The sequence below is a fragment of the Narcine bancroftii genome, chromosome 6, assembly GCF_036971445.1.
Source record: "Narcine bancroftii isolate sNarBan1 chromosome 6, sNarBan1.hap1, whole genome shotgun sequence".
NCBI lineage: Eukaryota > Metazoa > Chordata > Chondrichthyes > Torpediniformes > Narcinidae > Narcine > Narcine bancroftii.
Genome location: NC_091474.1, coordinates 135704698 through 135728666, shown reverse-complemented (window position 1 = coordinate 135728666; position 23969 = coordinate 135704698). Strand labels below are relative to the sequence as shown.

General features: G+C 40.7%; 1 protein-coding gene across 4 annotated transcripts in view; it reads left to right on the top strand.

The window, feature by feature from the left end:
- Positions 1–23969, top strand: part of col9a1b (collagen, type IX, alpha 1b) — a 159330-nt gene that overhangs the window by 25296 nt on the left and 110065 nt on the right. For all 4 annotated transcript variants that reach the window (XM_069886151.1, XM_069886153.1, XM_069886152.1 and 1 more), the window contains 4 exons: positions 5849–5902; positions 17052–17087; positions 18705–18728; positions 22053–22106. In XM_069886151.1, coding sequence (XP_069742252.1) covers positions 5849–5902; positions 17052–17087; positions 18705–18728; positions 22053–22106 — 168 coding nt within the window. The remainder of the gene's footprint in view (positions 1–5848; positions 5903–17051; positions 17088–18704; positions 18729–22052; positions 22107–23969) is intronic.

The following is a 23969-nucleotide window of genomic DNA, read 5'->3' as shown; positions in this document are numbered from 1 at the left end:
TACAATTGGAGCATTGTTTGTGTTTCACATGGTCCTGTTGGGCATCCTGTGCAGCCAGGTGTAGGAAACTAGGGCCTGAATATAGGGCCTCCATGTTAGTGAAGGACAAAGAATGGGTTTTGGAAAGATCTGGGCAAAAGGACCAATCTCCTAAGCATATTTTATGGGTGATGTTCCTATCTCATTGCTCCCAGATTTTCAGGAGAATATGTAACTAATAACCTGACACTTGCTGTAAGCAGAGCTCTAACTGTATATCAATACTTGGACCATTCTACCCACTACGATTGGCTTTATTCGAGATGGCAATTGATATTTGCTGTTCTTTACAGTTTGCAGCATATTACTGCATGGTGACATGAAGAAAGCTCTTTTTTTTAAAAAAAAAAGGAAAGTAATTTCATTTGTCAGCTGATATCAACAGCAGCATTGTAACATGGATTGCAGGCTTTTCACAGGTCAATGGAATGATACTCCATAGAGAGGTGGCACATTGGCTCTAGATGAGAACCCTGAACATTCTTCAATGGAAATGCTTGGAATTAGTTCAGAGATGCTCATGGTCAATACTTTGCAAGATGATTTTGAGATGATTCATTCTGAGATTGCTGGTTACTCTTGCAGTTGCTTTCTTAGAAATTTCTCTAAAACTCCATCAAAGTATGGTTCTCCACTGGGAATCCTATCTGGAAGGTCACTTACTTGCCTCATAGTCCACTTAAATCCCTTCTCTCTGTATCAAAACTGATCTTGAACCTATATATCACCCATAGTATGGACCCATTTATCTGATCTTCCATTTGTGGCCATCTGTCACCAAAGAATCCTGATGCTCTATCTGTGCCCCACACAATGTCCTTGAAGCAGCATTGCTGAGCACTAATGTATCTACCTTATCTTCATCCAACCAACTAACTTTAGTGAATTCTAATAACCTGACATTTAACCTGACACATTTAAATATCGCAGAAGATTTAAAAGAACAGAGCACAGACAATTTAAACACTGTGGGAACTATCAGCAGTAGACCCACGGACCAGGTAAAGAATACACGACTACATGGATGCAGGTGGGGGTGGGGCTACAGGTCCAGCTGAGATGCTGGGACCTGAGGCTCCTTACCATCCTCCTGGCCAATGTACAGACCCTGGAGAACAATCACTCCAAGCTAGACTTCAACATTAGAGAGACATCAGGGACTGCTGTGTGATGTGCTTTACAGAAACATGGCTAAATGTGGACTTTCAGAACACGACGCTGCAGCCCAAGGGCTACACCCTGCATCATGCTGACTGAACACCAGTATCTAGAAAAACCAGAGGAGGTGGTGTCTGTGTCATCAATTCATCGTGGTGCACAAACGTGATGGTCATATCCCAGTCCTGCTCCCCTAACCTGGAACATCTGGCAATCAAGTGTTCCCCATTCTACTTCCCAAGGGAGTTCACCACCATCATCCTGGTCGCAGTGTACATTCTGCCCCAGCCTAACATCAGGCTGGCACTGGAGGGACTGAGCACTGTGGTAAATAGCCATGAGACAGCACATCCTGATTCCTTCCCTACCATCGTGGGAGACTTCAATCAAGCCAACCTGAAGAAGTCTAACAAACTACCACAAACATATCAAATGCCAGACCAGGGAAACCAACACACTTGACCACCATGAAGAATTCATACCAAGCCATACCGCAATTGCACTTCGGCAAGTCTGATCACCTGGCTGTACTTCTACTCCTGGCGTACAAGCAGAGACTGAAGACAACAGCACCAGTGGTGAAGTCAGTGAAAGTATGTTCGAGGGAGGCAGAGGAGTGAAAGCAGGACTATTTTGAATTAGTGAGCTGGAACATATTCAAGAACTCATCCTTAGACGTCAATGAATATGCAACAGGTGCCACCAGCAGGACTATTTTGAATTAGTGAGCTGGAACATATTCAAGAACTCATCCTTAGACGTCAGTGAATATGCAACAGGTGCCACCAGCTTTAACAAGACTTGCGTAGGTGAGTGTGTGCCCACACACAAATACATTGTGCTTCCCAAACAAAAAGCCCTGGATGAATCAGATAATTCGCGACCTGCTGAAGGTGATATCAAGGGCATTTAAGGCCAGGGATCGAAATTTTTACAAGTCTAGGCCATCTCTGAAGCAAAGTGGGAATTCCGGAGGAAGCTGGAGACAGAGGTAGATACATGCCAGCAATGGCAGGGAGTGCAGGCCATTACAGGCTACAAAGCAAAGGGGAACACTATAGATGGCTGCGATACTTCACTACCTGATGAGCTGAACACTTTCTATCCCCAGTCTGAGAAGAAGAATCAAACTGTGCCTACTGGAATCCCTGAAAAGACTGAGGACCCTGTGACATCTGTCTCTGAGGGGGATGTCAGAACATAATTCAAGAGGGTGAACCCTCGCAAGGCATCAGACCCTGATATTATACCTGATAGGGTAGTGAAAATCTGCACCAACCAACTAGCTGAAGTGTTCATAGACATTTTCAAACTCTCATTGTTGCAGTCAGGGGTTCCCACCAGCTTCAAAAGGGCATCAATCATCCTGGTACCCAATAAGAGTAGTGTGACTGCCTCAATGACTACTGCCCAGTAACGCTAACTTCTACTGTGATGAAATGGTTTTAGAGGCTGGTCATGACCAGAATTAACATGTGGAGAGCATTCTAGCTGTCTGCATTGCTGCTTAGTATGGAGACACCAACTCTCAGGATGTTGTTACCTCGGCCTGTGACATCACAGGGACCAGACTTCACTCCATCAAGTATATCTACATGAGGCATTGTCTTAAAAAAACAGCCTCTATCCTCAAAGACACCCACCACCCAGGCCATGCCTTCTTCAATCTGCTACTATCAGAAGCCTAAAGATGACCACTCAAAGGCACAAGGACAGCTTCTTCTCCGCTGCCTTAAGATTCCTGAATAATCAATGAACCATAGACATTGCCTTACTTTTTGTGTACTATTACTTTAACTTTTTTTTAAAAAAAGTAACGTCATAAAATGGTTATAATACGAACGTTTGCACTATGATTGTACTGCAAAACATCAAATTTCATGACTTGTTCATGACAATAAATTCTGATTCTGACTCCCAAATACCCATCATCATCATCAAGCTGCCATTCCATACTTCCCCACCATCCTGCTTCAGCACAAGCCCTGATTAGATTTATGGATGTTGGCCATCCTCATTCCCCATGCCTTGTCTCCAAATGTGGAATGCCTATTCAGTTGCACCTTGGGTGCAATACATATAACTGGGGGCTGCTATTGACTGAACCTGTTGCTGTTGCCCCACTGCTGTACCCATTTGTTTCTCCCTTTTATTTCTGCATACAGTTATTAATTAGAAGTCCAAAGGAAAATAGGTTTGGCTGGATTTTTATTTTGCTGTACATTTGGGTAAATCTCACTGAAACTTGAAAATTTTCAAATTTACAATCCAGTGGTCACTGGGGGATCAAAGGTGGAGAGGGCAAGAAAATTTAAGTTCTTGTGAGTTATCATCTTGAAGGATCTTTCCTGGACCCAACATACTAATGGCATGATGAAGAAAGTATGTCAGCACCTCTATTGCTTAGTTTGTGGAAATTTGGTATGACACCAGAAACGCTGGCAAATTTCTACAGAGGTGTGGTGGAAAGTGTGCTGACTGGCTGCATCATGGTCTGGTATGGGAGCACCAATACCCCTGAGTGTAAAGCCCTGCAAAAAGTAGTAGACACAGCCCAGGACATCGCAGGCACAACCCTCCACACTATTGAGAACATCTACAGCGAACACTGCCGTTGGAGAGCAGCAGTAATCATCAAGGATCCACACCACCCTAACACATGCTCTATTCTCCCTGTTGTCATCAGGAAAGAGGTACAGGTGCCAAAAGACTCTCATCACCAGGTTCAGGAACAACTACTACCTCTCCACCATCAGACTCCTTAACTACAAACTCAATCAGAGACTTACATTTGTGCACTTTATTGATTTTATTTTTGTTTTCTCTGTATTGCACAGTTTGTTTACATTTGTTATCTTTTTATAGTTCTTTATTTGTTTACATGTATATGCTATATACTGTTTTTTTTGGCACTACCTGTACCAATAAGTGGTAATTCTGCCTTGCCCACAGAAAACAGAATTTTAGGGTTGCATGTGATTGTCTCTGACAATAAAGTTGAAATCTGAAAAGTTGGGATTGTAAAATCTTGTGTTTTTCTGCATCTTCCAGTGCAGTTCTAGGTTATTGTGGGGATAATTACTACAGGACATCATGTATTTAATAGGATAAATACTAATATTCTGTCTGTGAATAAACCATTAGTCCTATGTATTGTGAGCTGTGTGATTGATATGATACTTATCAGAATGTTACTGTATACCAGGCTTGTGTTGTGTCTCACAAATCTTGGTCACAACAGTAACCGAAGAACCATATTAAACAGCTGAATTTGGTGCACATAGATTGAAGATGAGAAACTGTTTGTAATGTGTTTTCTAACCAGCAGTTCCTGAAGAAATGTGCAGATTGCACAATTGGGCTCTTGCAAGAAATCCCACCTTTTCACAGTTCAAAATGTTCAAATTCTTTCCATCCATTCTCAAATAAAATGTATATCAAAAATATATATCACAGGACAGTATACGTATTCTGGAAGAACAGGGGAGTTAATTAAAAAAATGTATAATTAGGCAATTGAAAACTGATAGTGATGCTGCCGGAGCCACTATAGCGGAGATGCAGCACTCTCACAGGGTTCAGCCTCCCGATCAACTGCCATTGGCTCCACAAAGGTTTTGAACAGCCTGTTGGGGGACCTGACAGGTGTTTTAGTTGAAATCCCATGATCATAGGTCTGCGCCCAAGATGGCGGCACCTATTAATCGGCAGCAGCCATGAGGGGCTGCTGACTCCGGGGAAATGGAGGACTGGAGCAGGGCACCAGAGGATGGGAAGATTATGCACCCTCTGAGAAGGAGAAGCAAAGGAGTCAACCTGCGGAAATGGTGATGACGGTGGCGGATCAGTGAAGGGGCTCTGTGGCTGAGTGACCAGTTCATCTGGTGGGCTGCTGGCAATTCTAGGCAAGGAAGCTGTGGGCTGCAGGAGACTGCTGTCGGGAGACAGATTGCTGGAGACTGGCTCGAACTGGTTGGAGGGGTGCCAGGTATTGGAAGGAGGTGCTGAAGGGTTCCTGACCATGTTGGAGGTTCAGATCTGGATCTAGGATTGCCGATGATTTGGACTGGACTCTTTGTGGCTGTGGAAGAACTGGAGGCGAATCTATGCACACTTGGGGATTGGGGGGGGGGGGGAGGGAGGGGAGGAGTGGGGACAGGACTCTCTTTTGTTTTTATCTGACAGTGTCTGACTATAAGAACATAAGAGACCCTTACCCAATTCCTGTCAATGGTGAATCTGCCAGTCTTGCACCAGGCAAAAAGAAATTTCATGTAATACAACACTTTACTCATCCAGTTCAAGATTCAATTTATTATCATAATAAAACAGAGTTTTAGGATTCTGGAAGGCCTGTAAATAGTAACAGAAATGGGGAGGAGCAAATCCCTGAAGTGATTTGAAAGCTTGGGTAAGAGTTTTAACAGCAAAATTTGGATGGATACTCAGGTATATAATTTGAGTGGATATTTTTTTAAAGCATATAACATTGCTTGAGAAGTTATATAGCTTATTCAATCTTGAGATATTTATAACTTTCTACTATTTGTGGTAAAGAATATCGTCTGTGGTTAAATAACACCTGAAGTTACTTAATTTTAAGTTTTAATGGGAATGTACTAATACCTTTGATGCTTTTGCACTTTTACAGGGGCCACCAGGTCAACTGGGATCTCCAGGGCCACCTGGGCAACCTGGATCAAAGGTATGGTCTGGAACACATTATTAATATCAGGAAAGCACCTTTGGTGTGCGACAGATTGTTACATTGTACTGGGCATTTCTAAGACATAGCTGTGAGAAATTGAGTTGTTTAATAAGCAGGGGCAGTTAAAAGTTAGAAATAGGGGAGGCAACAGCTACATTTCAGAGGGTCTGAGACTGTGATGGATGGAGGGACATGATCGCCCACACCGAATGGCAAGGCACTGAATGAATAAGTTCATGCATTTATATAAGTACTGCAGTCAAATGTAGGACCAAATATTTAAATTTTCTGAGGCAAAGACAAATGTATGGATAAATTTACTTCCTGTACTCCCAAAGAGAAATATGCGATGGGATGTACCCAGAAGTTGCAAAAAAGTGGTACTGGTAGAGTAAATTCATGGATAGATAAGGTAGATGGATCTTTTTATCCCATGGTGGGTCAAGAAGACATAGGTTTAAGGTGAGAAGAAGGAGCTTTAGAGGGAATGTGAAGGGGATTTGTTTCATGCAGAAAGTTATTGGAATTTGGAATATTCAGTCTGAGTGGAGGCAGATAATCTCACAATATTTGAGAAGCATACTGGAATCTCCAAGAAATAGTGACATGGAATGAGTATAGATGAGTAAAATGGTCAGCATGTATATGGTAGGCCTAAGGACCTGTTTTGTGTTGTACCACTATGACTCCATACCAAAGAAATTTAATTGAATTTGGAAAGCTACTCTATTGAAAAAATTCAGAGCCATAGAGATACATAACACAATAATGGGCCCCTGAACTCACCACATTCATGCTGACCATTTTTGCCCATCTACACTAATGTCTCTTAAACATAGTGGTTGCATCTGATTCTACCACTTCTTCCTACCACCTCCTCTGGCAGTGTGCTCCAGATATGAACCATTCTCTCTGCAAATAACCTTATCCTCAAGATATCCTTTAAAACTCTTTCATTTCACCTTGTATTTGTTCCCCTTGCTTTTGATACCCCTACCATGAGAAAAAGATGCTGATCCTGTCCCCTATCTGTACTTTTAATAATTTTATGGTCTCACGGATCATCCTTCAGCTTCCTTCTCTCTGGGGTATTCAAGTCTGTTCAACAATTCTCTCCTCAAAACTGAAGTCCTCCAATATCTTCTGCACTCTCTCCAGTGTAATCATATCCATCCTATAGTGTAGTGACCAGATCTGCACACTATATTTCCAAATATGGTCTAATTAGTGCTTTCATTTCAACTTTTATATTCCATTATCAAATCTATGAAGGAAAGTATGTAGTACATCTTTTTTTGCTGCTTTATCCACTTGTATTGGTACTTACAGGGTGTTTTCGATTTGAACCCTAAGGTCCCAAGGCACCTGCCATTTACTGTATTTTTCTCTTGTATTTGACCTCCAAAATTGCAACACCTCCCATTTGTCCAGTTTAAACTTGCTTTGCAATTTCTCCCTCCAACTGATCTATATCCTTTTGTAATCTTTATTGTTACATACTCAGAGAGCAGCAATAGAAATTAGCCCAGACAGTGTTATATTTGAAATAATATTTTTAATTATTATTACAATATCTAAAGTTATCTACTTAACCCCAACTATGTGTCAATATACTTATGTGTGTGTGTGGAATACCCCAAGCTACTACAGCTCAGGCATAATTCTGGAAAGGAAGTTCAAAGTTCAATCTTAGAAAATCCAGTTTTGACATGCAGACTTTAAATTGAAGCAAAGAAATAGTCACGAAGTAGGTGGGAGAGACTAGGGTGATAGACTGTTTATAAACTCACAAAATCCTTGTCAAGTTGTTTCCAGAGAAGGGTCCTTTTCAGGCAGCCAAAACTTCCCTTTTCCTTGGTGTAGGGGACATGAAGTGAGTGATTTTCACAAAGCTTCCAAAACCCTTTCGTGGGACAGCTGAATTGCAATATTTCTTCTGCTTCCAAAACCAATTCATTGGTCAGTCATTCAAAGTGACCTTCACAATGATCACAGTTCAGATGCAGTATTTCTCTCCTTCCAGAACCCTTTCATGGGTCAGCCATTCAAAGTGACCTTCCCTTTTGGTTATGGTAAGGCATACTCATTCCCGTATAACATGGAGAAATCAGACAAATTGCCTATTACCACATGAGGCCATGAGCACCGTATCACTTCCAAGAGCTCCTTGCTCCTGTGCTGTCTCCTTAAAATGGCCCCTGAGTAAACAGCGTACTGTTGCTTTAACATGTTGGTCAAATGGACTCCACACCTGTGCCTCCAGGGACTTCCTCTCTCTTCAGAAGAATTAAATTTGGGTATACGCTGTCAGCCTGTCAACCCATAGTCAATCTCCAAGGCTTGCAGCCTGATTTGTTCTCTTAAAGTGACAGTCCCACTCAAATGAAAATTAACATAAAATGGGAGCTCCAAGCAACAAAGAAAAATTTGAGCTATAAGAGCAAAATTTTAACTGTAACTGTGTTTGAAATAATACATTCACTATTTAAACAACATAATATAGACAAATATAACATATTTTCAATAACATTGTAAAGGTAACATTTTGAAAGGCAATTACATTATCTTTGCCTTTAATATGAGTTATCATTAAATCATATTCCTGTAGAATTAGACTCCAGTTAAACAATTTCCTATTTTTGTTTTTCATTTTACTCTGAAACATGATGGGATTATGGTTAGTACAGACAGCAAGTGGTCCCTGAGATGTGCAGATGTAAACATCGAAATGCTGAAAAGCCAGTACAAAGGCCAATAATTCTTTCTCTGTGGTAGAATAATTAATTTTAATGTTTATTGAATTTCTTGGAGACGTAAGCCACTGGATAGTCAATATCATCACCACCATTCCTTTGTAATTGCATTGCTCCTGCAGCTTCATCACTAACATCTCCTGCTAAAGAAAATTACTTTTCAAAGTCAGGTAATTTAAGCACAGGCTGGTGACATAAAATAGCTTTCAGTTTATCAAGTGCTTCCTGACAAATTTCTGTCCAAATAAACTTTTCACCCTTCAAAAGGTAAGTCAAAGGAAGTGCGATATCAGCAAATTTTTTTTACATAACTTTCTATAATACCCGACCATTCCCAAAAACCTCCTAATAGCTTTCTTACCTGTGGGTATGGAAAACTCGGAAATCATCTGAACTTTCGCTTGAACAGGCACTAACTTGCCTTGATGAACAACATAACTGAGATAAGCCACAGTAGCATGGCCAAATTCACTTTTAGTTAAATTGACAGTAAGGTTTGCTTTTGAAAGTTTATCAAACAATCTCGCTAACTTCAAGATGTGTGCTTCCCATGTGTCATTCCCTGTAACCAAATCATCAATATAGGCATCTGTATGCTCAAAACCTTGAGTTACAGAATTAATCATTCTTTGGAATGTCCCTGGAGCATTTTTCATTCCAAATGGAAAAATATTATATTCATTAAAACCTGATGAGTTCACAAATGCAGAAATTTCCCTACCTCTCTTTGTTAAGGAAACACATCAGTAACCCTTTAATAAATTCATCTTTGTAAGAAACTTAGCCTTTCCAACCTTGACCACACAATCATCCACCCTAGGGATAGGATAAACATCCACCTTTGTTACCACATTAACTTTCCTATAATCAGTGCATCTGATTTTGGCACCAGGATACAAGGTGAAATCCAATCTGAGGTAGAATGTCAAATAATATCTTTCTTTAATATATATTCAATCTCTTGAGCTACAAGCTTGCACTTTCCCACATTCATTTGATAGGGACGTTGCTTAATAAGGTTAGTATCTTCAACATCATGGCAAATTATTGGGGTTCTCTTAGAAACAGTTTCCTAAATTTTTCAAATAGATGTTTAATTTGTTTCTTTTCCTGGCTGAAGATGAGCTAACTTAACATCCAAATTCTGCAAAATATCTGAATTAGACAGATGAACTGGAAGTGACCCTCACAGGAGTCAGTTTCATGGTCCCTAAACTCCTCAGTTTTCTCAATAACCAACACATCTGGTGAAGGCCATTCCTTGCTTCCAGCCAAGTTCACAAAATAAGGTTTTAACATGTTGACATGGCAAGTCTATGTTTTATGTCTCCAATAAGGTGTTTTAACAACATAGTTAACTTCATTCATCTTTGACTCTATCTCATAAGGGCCTGAAAAACATTACCCTAAGGGAATTAATATTTGTTGGGAAAAGTATTAACACTTTATCTCCTGGTTTAAAAGTTTTCACCTGAGGCATTTTACCATACCAGACCTTCATTTTTCCTTGAGCCAGTTTCAAATTCTCTTGGGCCAATTCACAGACTTTCTGCAAACAATCTTTTCATTTCGAGACATAATCCAACAAATTCAACCGCACATGCTCATTAACCCATTGTTCCTCCAACAACACTAAAGATCTTCTAACTTGATGTCCAATCATCATCTCAAAAGCACTAAAGTCTAATGATTCTTGTACAGACTCTCTCACTGTAAGCAAGAGGAAATGGATACTCTGATCCCAACCCTTTTCATTCTCAACACAATAGGTCCTCATCATGGTTTTGAGAGTTGAATGGAACCTCTCCACAGTCCCTCGAGATTCTGGATGATATGCAGATGATGTGATTTGATTGCCTCCCAATTCATAAACTATCTGCTGAAACAATCCCAACATAACATTACTTCCCTGGTCTGATTGGATCTCTGTAGGGAACCCATCTAAAGTGAAAAATCTCACAAGAGCTCTCAACACATTCTTAGCTTTAATATTTCTAAGTGGCACTTTCTTAATTTCCTCCTCAGAGAGAGCCTTATCTCTCACCTCAGCAAGATCATAATCTCCGTTCTGCCCTGCTTTAAACACTTTTTGGGACCATGACAAATCCTTACTCTTGGGTTTAACACAAGACCTCTGGTCCAACTTGTCTGCATTGGCAAGCTTTTTAGACATAGCTCGCATCACTGCACAGGCTGCACACAACTACAAATTGATTTTTCTTTCATTAATGACTGGCTTGGCAGTCAACTGCTCTGTTGAGACAACTTTACCCTCTCCAAGGTCATTTCCCAATTTGTTTTCAAACGTGTGGATATTCCACATTGCCTATCTGGAAGGTTTTGCTTAGCACAAATTGTACGCTCTGGAAGGTTCCACTTGGCAGAAACTTAACCCTATGAGTAAAGCATATTCATCTGCCTATTTAGCAGATTCCTGTGCCAAGTTTCCATTTCCTCAAACAGTGTGCCTCTTGGCTTTCTCCCTTCTAGGTCATTCTAATTCTAGCTCAAAATGATGTTGCCTCTCCACATCTCTGCTTCTCTAATTCCAGCTGCTTTTTCTTTCTCTCAACCTCAAATTGAAGTTTTTCTAACTCAAATTGCCTTTGTATTCTCTGTTACGAGCCCAGAGGACCCCAAAACCCAGCAGCAACAGAAATTCACCAAGACAAATAGATACTTAAACAAAAGTTGCTTTTAATTCTTTTTAAACATGAAAACAGTATCAAACTCTAACTTATTGCTATTAACTTAATTAACCGAACATAACCCCCTTCTAATTCTAAGCACTCGTGCATGTAATGTGTGTGCAAGTTTAGAAAAGTTCTTTGATTCACAGTCCAATCTAACTTCGTATTCTTCCAAGTTCACTGTGCAGAGAATTTAACATTTATGAAGTTCACCAGGCTTTGGCGCTTGAACGGTAAATGGTTACCACTCAGGAAGGTTCTTGTCACTGGACACAATCTGATTTCTTCTAATCAGCCACGTCAGTGTCTTGCTGAAGAAACTTGCCCCCTTTGGGTTTTCCAGATGATAACCACTTTCTTTCAGGTCACCGCAGAGTTCCTTTTTGTTTCTCTTATTTCAAGTGAAACATTAGGCAGCCAGTCCTCTCCTCTTGTATGGACCACAAGGGCTTTGACTGGGCTGAACTAAGAACTTACAACCTGTCTTCCAATTGGGGTTTTCCCACAAGCTTGCCAGCTTGTCCTGTACCAGTCCCAGCTGCTGAACTGAATTCTCTCGCTTCCTCTCTCTCGCTTCCTCTCTCTCGCTTCCTCTCTCTCGCTTCCTCTCTCTCGCTTCCTCTCTCTCGCTTCCTCTCTCTCGCTTCCTCTCTCTCGCTTCCTCTCTCTCGCTTCCTCTCTCTCGCTTCCTCTCTCTCGCTTCCTCTCTCTCGCTTCCTCTCTCTCGCTTCCTCTCTCTCGCTTCCTCTCTCTCGCTTCCTCTCTCTCGCTTCCTCTCTCTCGCTTCCTCTCTCTCGCTTCCTCTCTCTCGCTTCCTCTCTCTCGCTTCCTCTCTCTCGCTTCCTCTCTCTCGCTTCCTCTCTCTCGCTTCCTCTCTCTCGCTTCCTCTCTCTCGCTTCCTCTCTCTCGCTTCCTCTCTCTCGCTTCCTCTCTCTCGCTTCCTCTCTCTCGCTTCCTCTCTCTCGCTTCCTCTCTCTCGCTTCCTCTCTCTCGCTTCCTCTCTCTCGCTTCCTCTCTCTCGCTTCCTCTCTCTCGCTTCCTCTCTCTCGCTTCCTCTCTCTCGCTTCCTCTCTCTCGCTTCCTCTCTCTCGCTTCCTCTCTCTCGCTTCCTCTCTCTCGCTTCCTCTCTCACGCTTCCTCTCTCTCGCTTCCTCTCTCTCGCTTCCTCTCTCTCGCTTCCTCTCTCTCGCTTCCTCTCTCTCGCTTCCTCTCTCTCGCTTCCTCTCTCTCGCTTCCTCTCTCTCGCTTCCTCTCTCTCGCTTCCTCTCTCTCGCTTCCTCTCTCTCTCTCTCTCTTCGCCCCCCCCCCCCCCCGAGAGAAAGCTTGTTTGACTCTCTCTGCTTGCAAAACTACATACCCTCTTAGAACAGCCAACTGCACTCAGACAGACTGCGGCTCCAAACCTAATCCTTGTTTCATGTGTTGCTTTTCAAAACAACAATCAATTACTGAAGTCCCTTGGGCACTCTTCAAAGTTTTTGCAAAGGCACTCAGAACTAGGGCCATCTGGCTTGAGTAGAGCTTCAGTATTTTAAAGGAGATCTGTTCTAAAATGTTTGTATGTGACCTACAAATAAAAACCCTGCCACAATTTATCTCCTTTAAAACATATCTATATAGAATATAAAATACAACATAATCTGTCACATTTCTCTTTCTCTCCAAACTTCCCTTTTATTACATATTAGTCACCTATATCGAATTTTGGACATGTCATCAGCCTCTCAATTTACAGTCAATCTCCAGGGCCTGCAGGGGTTGCAGCCTGATTTGTTCTCTTAAAGTGACAGTCCCACTCAAATGAAAAAAACTGAAAATGGAAGCATATAATACTATCTACCTTATTTTCCACAACTCCGTAACATGGGTAGATGCCAGTGTGTCACTACTGAAAGGGTTTGACAAGAGCCACACTAATTCTGGAGCACAGCTCTTCAGCACAGCTGGGATGTTGTCTGGTTCTGCCCCTTTTCTGTAACCAGTGCTTTTAGCCATGTCTTCATTTCAGCTGTATTGAATTGGATAGGCTGAAAACAATCTTAAAGTTCCAGATATAAACCATTCCGTGTGTGTGTGATCAAGCTTTCTTCTCAAAAATTAATACCTGACGAGGAGCCCAGGCCCAGACTGTTGGTTACCCTGTACTTCCTTTGGATGTTGCATTAACTGCTGAGTTTCTCCAGCCCATTTCTGTTTTACACTCAACCCCAGCATCTGCAGTCTTTCTTGTTAAACTCCTTTCCTTTCAAATCCCATTTAAAACTATGCCCTCTTGTACAGGTGCCTAACCTTTTATCTGGAATTCTGAAAACTGGCAACCTCCAAAAACAGTCATTTTTTTCAGTATATGATGTCTGCTCATCAAAGATGGAGTTTGGCACCAAACATGACCTGATACGACCCTAACTCAACTCCTGTGTATCCCATCGCGTTCTATTACTTTATAAGCACCTGTAAATCACCTATACTGACGTCTGTCCACCATTGTGGTGCTTTCATTCAGCCCGGCAGTGACTCAATGGCTGTTGTCTCTACCCATAATCCCCCATGGAGCTGAAACCACTGTGCTTTTCTCCTGACACTGGTACAGCGGGGGCAGGGGGAGAGAGAAAGAGATGGCAGTGCGATTCGGTTGGGTGAAGGGTGGGAGGGAGATACAGCAGCACTACTCAGTTGGGCGAATGGGTGAGACAGTAGTGAGAGAGAAGGTAGCGTTTCTTAGGCAGAGAGGGAGACAGACAGCAGCGCGACTTGGGCAGGCAAGGGAAGGAGAAAAATGGCTGTGAGACTTTGGTGTGTGTGGGGGAGAGACAGCACTGCAACATGGGCGAGGGGGAGAGTTGGCAGTATGTCTTGGGGAGGTGAGAGGGGAGAGATGGCATCGTGACTCGGCTTGGTGAGGGGGGAGATATGGCAGGGTGACGGGCAGGTGGGGGGGGAGAGAGAGTCAGCACCACGACAGAAGGGGAGTGGGGGTTGGAGATGGCAGCACGACTCGGGCGGGCTTAAAGGGACGGAAATCTGGAAGATTCTGAAAAATGGCAGGTGTTCAGTCCCGACAATCCCGGATAAAAGGTTAGGCACCTGCATTTAATACCCAAACCTCAGGAAAGTGATTCTGATCATTCATGCTTCTTTAATTTTGTACATCTCTATCAGGTCATCTCAGACTCTATTGCTCTAGGGAAATCACACTTACTTATCCAATTTCTCCCCATAATTAAAGTCCTCCAATCTAGGCAATATCTTGGTGAGTCGCTTCTGCACTCTCTCAAGCCCAATCACATTCCGATTGAGGTAATGTAGAGCAATTTGAAAGTTAGAGCTATGAAATAGGAAGCTGTTTTTCACACAGCGGAAATGTAAAGTATCCCCACCCCTCCAAATACCCCACATGAAAAGCTGTATTTGCAATTTTTGAGGCAGATTGGCACATTTTTTGTTGGGTGAGGAGGATGCCCATGTTCTACTATGCCAAATACCAGATGCTCCTGCAGCAATAAAACAGCCCAGAGATTTATCTGCGTCAACAAGTTTAATAGTAGTCATTGGCTATTGAGCTTGTACTATTAAGAAGTCTCTGGGCTGGGGTTAGCTTTGCAGCTAATAAAAAAAGAAAGGGAGACAGCAGCTTCCTCAAAAGAAGAGAGACCAGGGATTGGTGTTAGGTCTGCTGTTTGTCATCCAAATCGTTATTATAGATGACAATGCTGTTGGCATGTTGAACCAAAATTGATAGTATAGTGGGCAGTGAAGAATGTTATTAGAGATTACCATAAGACACAAAGAAATGAATTTGGGTCAACCAGAAAAGATCCGTTTTATCTCCACTCTTTTCCTCTTGCTATTTAACCAATCTTCATCCATGCTATATATTTCCTGTAATACACTGGACTCTCAGCTTGCTTAGCAGCTTTATGTGCAGCACCTTGTCAAAGGCCTTCTGAAAATCCAAGTAAACTCTCTGCAGCAACTGTCTATCTCTCCTGTTTTTTTCCTTAAAGAATTCCAACAGGTTTGTCAGCCAAGATTTCCCCTTGAGGAAACCACGCACACTGGCCTATTTTACCATGTGCCTCCAAGTACTCCAAAACCTCATCTTTAATAATAGATTCTACCATTTTACCAACAACTGAAGATTAGCTAATTGGCCTGTCTATTACCTCTCCCAATTTTCCATTACTCCATAACAATTCCAGAATCTAGTGATTTTTGAAAGATCACTACTAATGCCTCCACAATCTCATCAGCTATCTCTTTAAGAACCCTAAATTGTAGTTTACTTGGTTCAGTAATTTATACACTTTTAGACTTTCAACTTCCCTGGCACCTTCTCCTTGGTAATAGTGACTGCATCCACTTCTGCCCCTTAGCACTCTTGAACTGCTGGCACAATGCTGGAGTCTTACAGAATGAAAATGGACGCAAAGTACTTAATGATTTCATCTGCAATTTTTTTTGTCCCTCATTACTATCTCCCCATCATTTTCCAGTGGTCCAATGTTCGCCTTTTGTATATACGAAAAATCTTTCACACCCTTTTTTTGTTAATGGCTAGCTTACCTTCATATTTCATCTTTTTGCTCCTTATTGCCTTTTAAGTTGCCTTCTGGTGGATTTAAAAACATCTAGATGCCATCTCTAGCTTCCTAGTAATTTTTGCCATCATTTACTTTTATGTGGTCTTTGAGTTTCCTTGTCAGTTACAGTTATTTCATCCTCCTTTCAGAACCCTTCTTCATCCTTGGAATGAATTTGACGTGCCTTCTGAGTTAAGCTCAGAAACTCCAGTCACTGCTGCTCTACCATCATCCCTCTCTCTGTCCCTTCCCATCCTCTCTCACTACCATGCAGTCCCATTTATTCCATTGGTATACTGATACATCAGATTTTAGTTTCTCCCTCTCAAACTGTGGGATGCACATTTTTCACAGAGATGGTGCTGAGTATATGGAACGAGTGGTAGAGGCAGGTACATGGTAATATTTAAAAGACATTTGGGCAAGTATGTGGATTGAAAAGGTTTAGAGGAATAAACACAGGCAAAATGGACGAGCTTGAGTAAACAACTTGGTTGCCATGGACAAATTGGGCTTTAGGACCCCTTTCCATGCCCTAAAACTCCATGACTCTAGCTAATAATTACCTGTTGTCTTCAGCCATAAAGTTTGCATTAGAATAAATTGGCTCACAAATCTTGTATCAGACCTTGTCTTTAAGTATTTTTTCCACTCTAATCTTAGTCTCCAGCTGTTGGATTTCATGGAGTGTTGAGTGGCAGAGCATCATGGAAGATTTGCTGTTAGCAAATTCAGGGTGTTTTTATATTCACTGCATTTGTGCTGTCTGCCCCTCTCATCTTATGATTTGCGAGTTGTACAGCATGAGGCCAAAGGCCTATTCTCTGGACACCACCACCCAGAAAAGGTTACGTATGTGTTGTTTTGCATGTCCTTCCATGCTTCACTGCACAATCTACGATCCAATGTACAGAGAATTATATGGAATTTTATCCTCTCTTCCATTTCCTTTCTGTCAAGAGTGACTAGTTCCTTAAACTTCTAGTTTAGTTTTTTTAAAAATGCCAATTTCAGCAGGTGCTATATTTTTAATATGGCTAGTCTTGCTCTGATTACAATTAAGTTTACAACATTAACTTTAGATATTCCTGAAAAATAAGTTAATTTAGATTTTGTTTTTTAGGGTGAACCTGGAGCAGTTGGATCTCCTGGAGCTCCTGTAAGTCAAAATATTTGCAATCATGAAATAGGTTGAATTTAATTTGTTCTGTAAAATTGTCAAGAATAAAAACATGTAAAGAATTGAAAATTGCCTTCTATATTTCTCTAAAAAGGTAGCTTGAAAATAATCATATTTGTTAAGACAAGTTAAATTTTTGATGGCAGTTTGTTTAATACAATGAAATAGAGTAAAAATGTATATTTTGATAGTAATTTTATTCTCACAAAATACTGAAAATAAACAGGGACTGAAGAGAATGAGGTATTAGTCATGGAATAGGAAGGTGGATGGATCTGGGGAGATGAATAGCATTGGATATAAACAAAGGAATTACAGTTGACTAAAGGTGATTTCTATTTACTAGTTGTATCGTCTGAGCAATATATTAGGATTAGGACAAAAATTAGTGTTTGAGAAACTGACTAATGGTCCATCAGTAGTGATAGGGTGTGAATGGTTGAAGTCCAAATTATGCCAAATAATATTGGGGATGGTACTGGAGTAATAATGAAGTGTGTAGAAGGAAAGATTGAAAAATAAGAAGAAACTTTAACTCAGTGCATTGAAAATTGGTATCTACCAGAGCATGATGGGAATTTTGGAGACTTGCAGGGAGGATCTTGTGTGAAGGATGTAGAGAAAATTGGAGAAGTTGAGTCAGGGAATGATAAAATATGGTTTACAATTTTAGTAGTGAGAGAGAACTTTGTATGGCCAATATTTTAATGAAGGAAGCAGATGGTTATTATGATCCAATGAACATTGAATTTGAAACTGAATTCACAGTTAAACATCATTGTGTGACTGGCACTAATTTGTTTAACTTCTGTAAGTATTCAGAAAAGAAGTTGTAGTCTCAGTTAATCGTCAAAGTGGACTATTTTTGGTTGGCCATTGTTAAAATGGACATAGGTTTTGGTATAATAATGATCAAGTGTGAGAGCAGCTTTAATAGTGTCCATCTTAAGTTGCATTGGTATGCATGTAAATATATATGATCCTCTTGTTTACAGATAATATATCCAGTTAAGTGTATTGATAATAAATTACAAAGGATTGAGGATGTAGGCATGTGACACACAGAAGCAACCATCTGGTTTGGAGATGAGAAACTGTTTTGGATGATTTTGTGGCACCTCATGACAGAAGTGCATGGTTAGCCAACAGATGTCAAAAGAATATGGTGAGAATGGAATGATCAGAGATACTGTTTCTTAGATAAACCTGAAGGAAAAAGCTTTGTATTCATAAAGAATATTATTAGTGACAATAGTCATTGTGTGTAATTCTGGGGTTTTGAAGAGAGGTGATGGGTAAAGAGAGCCAAAACTAAAGGATTTGGTCGACAATATGGAATTGGTGCTATACATCAGTACATTCACAATTTTTGGAAAGTAAAATTATTGTAGCTTTGGCACATAAAGAATGAATGAAACATTTCATCTGGTAAAATGTCTATTTTGTTTTGTTAGTGTCAGTTTGCTTTTGTCTTTTTGTTTTGTAATGCATGGAAATTGGAAATCTGTTTTCTGTAAAATAATAATTAAAATTATTTTAATTAAAATAATTAAAATTATTTGTTACATTGAAGTATTTGCTGTTCTTTATTTGCAGGGTGAGGCAGAACCAGGGCCTATTGTAAGTAGAGAGACTGTGCAATGGATATGGCAAGTTATTGGTTAATAATTAAAATGTGAGCATCTTCCACTCAATAAAAATGTTCTTGTTTTGTTAAGAACATTCCTTTTGTACCGTTTATTGATTTATTTGAATATTTTCTCCTTGCTTTGCTTTTTGAAGAATCCCAATTTTTCTTTACATCTCCTTGGTGCCAATCTGCTGCAAATATATGTGCAATCCTAGACTTCCTGCCAGCACTTCTCTGCAATAACTAGTTTCAGAAATTCATCCTGTGAATTTCTAATGTTCATGTGCTTTTTTTTTTGCCTTTTGAATTATCAACCTAAAAACCAGGAGGTAATGTTGAGCCTATGAAGAATGTTTAGAAAATAATAGAATTGTATTCCATACAGAACAGGAACATTGACAATTCACACACGTACAATGTTGATTCACCATGCTGCAGTATGGGATGAGCAAATAATGAGATGAAACTTTAGGAAGCAGATCCTTTCCTCCCTTACAACATGGATTTTGGTACAGAAGTGCTCAAAGTTAAGAAAGGATTGGTAGGGTGAACGGATCAGATCTGTGCCAGTCATTTTGGGGTTTAGAATGAGGGCCCAGAGATAATGAGCATGTTTAAGGAACTGAGGACAAAGGACAGGAGAATCAACCTCAGCAGTGAGATATAATTAGTGATTGAAGCAGAGAATTTATACAAAAACTCAGGATTACATCGTGAAAGTGTATGAAGCAGAAAGTTACCAGAACAGTACCTTGTGTGAGTGTAAGAGTTGGCTTGGACTGACATTTCCTCAAATGACAGTGGTTCATTTCTAGCTGTGGCTTCTGTGTACATTTTGAAGAAAGTTCTACTGCAGAGTGCTATTAACCCACCCTTCCAACATTTCTTTTATTTGGCTTTTATTTCCTGACAATCTCTCCTGATAGCAGTAACTATCACAGACACAGCGACTTAGTAACTTGCCCAAAGGGCATTTCATTATATGTGAGCATTTCAGAGAAAACAGGAAAATAATTAAAAGATCTTGGTAGCACATCTGACTTCAAACAAAGTCCATATCAATTATCCACTCATACATTTTCTTTCAAAATAACTGAATATTCAATGATTGAATCTTATGCCTTTTCTGTCTCCAAGACTCCAAGGCAAGTTATAATATTTAACCCAGTAATTGATTGTTTCTGATCGTGAGGGGAGGATAGGGCCTATCAAACTGCATCAGCATGTTCTTAAGCTGGCACTGGAAATTCAGCCCCACTATGACAGGCACACAGAGGTGGGGCATCATGAGCAGCTTGAAGTTTTTGTACTTCATGCCCCTCATGGTTTGGGTCAGTGTAGCACCTGTGGATTTCCATGGTGTGGGATTTGGATGCTAGAGCTACCTTACTTTGCAGGGGTGTATAAAACTTTCAGTGCTCCCTGTGTCAAATAGGCAGCCCATGGTGTGACTGTTTACCTCCATGCACATCATAGAGTGCACCAGATGGTGTTCCAAGTTATAGCAATATATTTTCTAGCTATTGCTAAAGCAATTTGAACAAACTTCACTTGATACATATTCAATTTTAATTTGTGTTTAAACATAGAAACATAGAAGATAGGAGCAGGAGTAGGTCATTCAACCCTTCGAGCCTGCTCCGCTATTCAACGAGATCATGGGTGATCTTAAAGTTCAGTACCCCGTCCCCGCCTTCTCTCCATAACCTTTAATACCCTTATACTGAAGAAATAGATCTAATTCCCTCTTAAATATATTTAATGAACCTGCCTCTACTGCCCTCTGTGGCAATGAATTCCACAGATTCACCACCCTCTGGGTAAAGAAATTCCTCCTCTTCTCGGTCCTAAATGGTTTGCCTTTTATCCTCAAACCATGGCCCTGGGTTCTGGATTTTCCCATCATTGGAAACATCCCATCTGCATCCATTCTGTCCAGTCCTGCCAGAATTTTATAGGTCTCTATGAGATCCCCTCTCAATCTTCTAAACTCCAGCGAGTACAATCCCAATTTGCGCAATCTTTCCTCATAAGTCATTCCTGCCATTCCAGGTATCAGCCTGGTGAATCGCCTCTGCACTCCCTCCATTGCAAGAACATCCTTCCTTAGATAAGGTGACCAAAACTGCACACAATACTCCAGGTGTGGTCTCACCAAGGCCCTGTACAGCTGCAGTAAGGTATCCTTGTTCCTATACTCAAACCCTCTTGATATGAAGGCCAACATACCATTTGCCTTTTTAACCGCCTGCTGTACCTGCATGCTCACCTTCAGAGACTGGTGTACAAGTACCCCTAGGTCTCTCTGTACTTCCCCATCTCTTAATCTATTGCCATTCAAATAGTAATCTGCCCTCCGGTTTGTATTACCAAAGTGGATAACCTCACATTTATCCACATTGTAGTGCATTTGCCATGTATCTGCCCAGTCCCTCAATTTATCCAAATCCCCTCTAATATCACTCAATAAAAATAATATTGGATCCTGTGGGAATTTAACTCCCATTATCTGTTCTAAGCTACCTATTTCCAACCAAAAAAGTAGGACACTGCCAAGTGGAGTGCAAAAATGTATCAAACTTCCTGTCCACATCTAAAGCACAGTCACATATCAATCTTGACAGAGGCCTCTGGATCCCAGGGGTCAGTCTCCAGCTTCTCCACTCTGATCACCTTGTCCATGGCAAGTAATCAGGATATGAAATTGTTGCATGATCAATAACCATAAGCAGGCTCAAAGCAAATGATTAAAGGCTTTAATATCCTGAAACATCAGACACATCTCTACATGCTGGTGGCCCAGATCCAAGGCTGGTATGGAGGGAGGAGACGAGGGCTATCAGCCTTTATTGGGAATCTTGCGGGGAGGAGTTACAGGGTTAGAGGCAGGCCACCCTGTACAGTCTAGTGAGGTAACTCTTGGACTATCATGTTCCACCACACTTATCCCACATTAAAATATTGAAAACAGTAATATAGAAATCAATTTAGAAAGTGAGATTGAGCTAATTTCAGACTTGAAACATGTTAAATCAATAGGTGTGGACAAAATTGCTGAAACTGCAGCAAACCTTACCATCAATTAATATATTTCACTTGCAGGGTCCTTATTTCTCAGCCAACTGTGAACAGCGGTTGTAGGCAATCCTGGCCATGCTTCCATTTCAGTTGGATGCCTAAAGCTGAGCAGAAAAATAAGTGAGGATGTGTTGGAACACCTGAAAGGCATTGCTCCCTGAGCTTTCATTTTGTTTGGTTAATCGATTACGAATAGAAAATCTCTCTTCAACTTAAACTATGTTGCTTTGGTGCAGGGCCCTTCTGGTCCATCTGGACTTCCAGGTGAAATTGGTCGCGTCGGACCTCCTGTGAGTATTTAATCTTTTTTTCATTATTCTTTGTTGATGTACTAAAACCAAACAGCAAGTGGAATAAAACTAAGGGACTAAATTGATGTTATGTATGCACATTGAAGTGTAACCTTTGCAGTGACAAATTGCTATGACAGCAATACATTTATACATTTTTGTTAATAAGCACATGCAGGAAATAGTAATCAAATGATGCAGCAGCTATTTGATCTATTTATTCCAATTTGTGAAGGCATTGTTCCTGGTTTAGAATCAATGTTACTTTAATTATATATGTGAAAATACATTTGTCACTCCTAATATTTCCAATGGAAATATGGAGTCAAAGAGATATAGAGTTTGTAGTACTGGACAAGGCTTTTGGGCTGATTTAACATTTCTCACCAATGTATCTTCCTGAGCCAGTTCCATTTTACCTGCCTTGAGCCCCTATTCTTCAAAATCATCCTTGTGTATGAGTCTTTCCAAATATTTTTAAGCATTATAATTGTACCTTCCTCTGTTGCCCTGGGATTTAATTTATATTTCCATGTTTCTCGACGTCTAGCTTCCTCTTCCGTAGCATGGATTCTGTTCAAGTGACTTCCCCAGTAATCATCTCTTTCTCCATAGTACATGCAAATAAGAAATCTGCATTCAGGGCCTCCTTGGAAGCCTGTGGCTTCTCTGGTGTTCTCCCTAATTAAAAATGCACCGTCCCCTCCTTTCTTACCTCCACTTGTATAATGACTGTTGCATGAGTATCCCAGAACATTGAGCTACCAGTCCTGTTCTTCCCTCAGCTATCAATTCTGTTTTCTGATCCATACCCTAAGTTAATCTTCCTTACCTGTCAGGCTTCATTGCATTAAAATAGATTGTTTAGCCCAGTGGCTGTTTCTTTTTCTTTTTCTTTCCACTCACATATCATCTTAAGTAATCCGTATGCCATAGGTGCTCTGTGGTTAGTGAAAGATTACATAAGGTAATATGTGAGTGGGGAAAAAAGGTTGAGGATCACTGTGTAGACCTAATTTTTTCTGAAATATTTTGCTTGAGAAGAAATGTCAGTGACCCATTTATTTTCGAGTTATGAAACCATGGACATTACGAGCCAATTATGTACAATTAAAACAGTGGTTTTCAAACTTTTTATTTCCACCCACATACCACCTTAAGTAATCCCTTACTAATCACAGAGCACCTATGGCATAGGGATTACTTAAGGTGGTATGTGAGTAGAAAGAAAAAGGTTGAGAACCATTGGTTTATCCTAATATCACTCGTCTTGTTCAAGGCTACAGAATCTCCTTTCTGCCTCTTAACTATTGAGTTTTCCTGACTGCACTCTTCCTTGCTGTTTTGCCATGGATCGGACTCCACCTGCTCACTTCTGAAAGGCCACACCCATCCCAACTCACTCCTGTAATTTAAAAGTATCCAAAATGTTAGTGAGGGGCATGGCCACTGAGGAATTCTGCACTTCCAGTCTACTGTCTCAACCTTTACTGGTGGTCATCCAACTACCTGGTGCTTGTATCTTCGTCACCTATGATTCTTCTGAGTGAGTCCAATTCAAACTCCAGCTGTTTGATGCAATCAGCCAAGAACTGTAGCTGGGCACACTTCCCACAAGTATAGTCACCAGGCACACTGGAAGTTGTCCTGACATACCACATCCTTCAGGAATAGCATACCTTTGCCCTAATAGCCATCTCTGAATCACCAAGATTTCAGTGGAAAATGAAAGCTCTAATTTTACCTTATCACTGCAAAGTCTCCTCACCTAAGCCTGTCGAGACAAATCCTCAGCATTTACACCTCAATGCACTGCACCTCACCACAGCCACTCTTATAATGGTCAATGCAAATTAGTTGCTT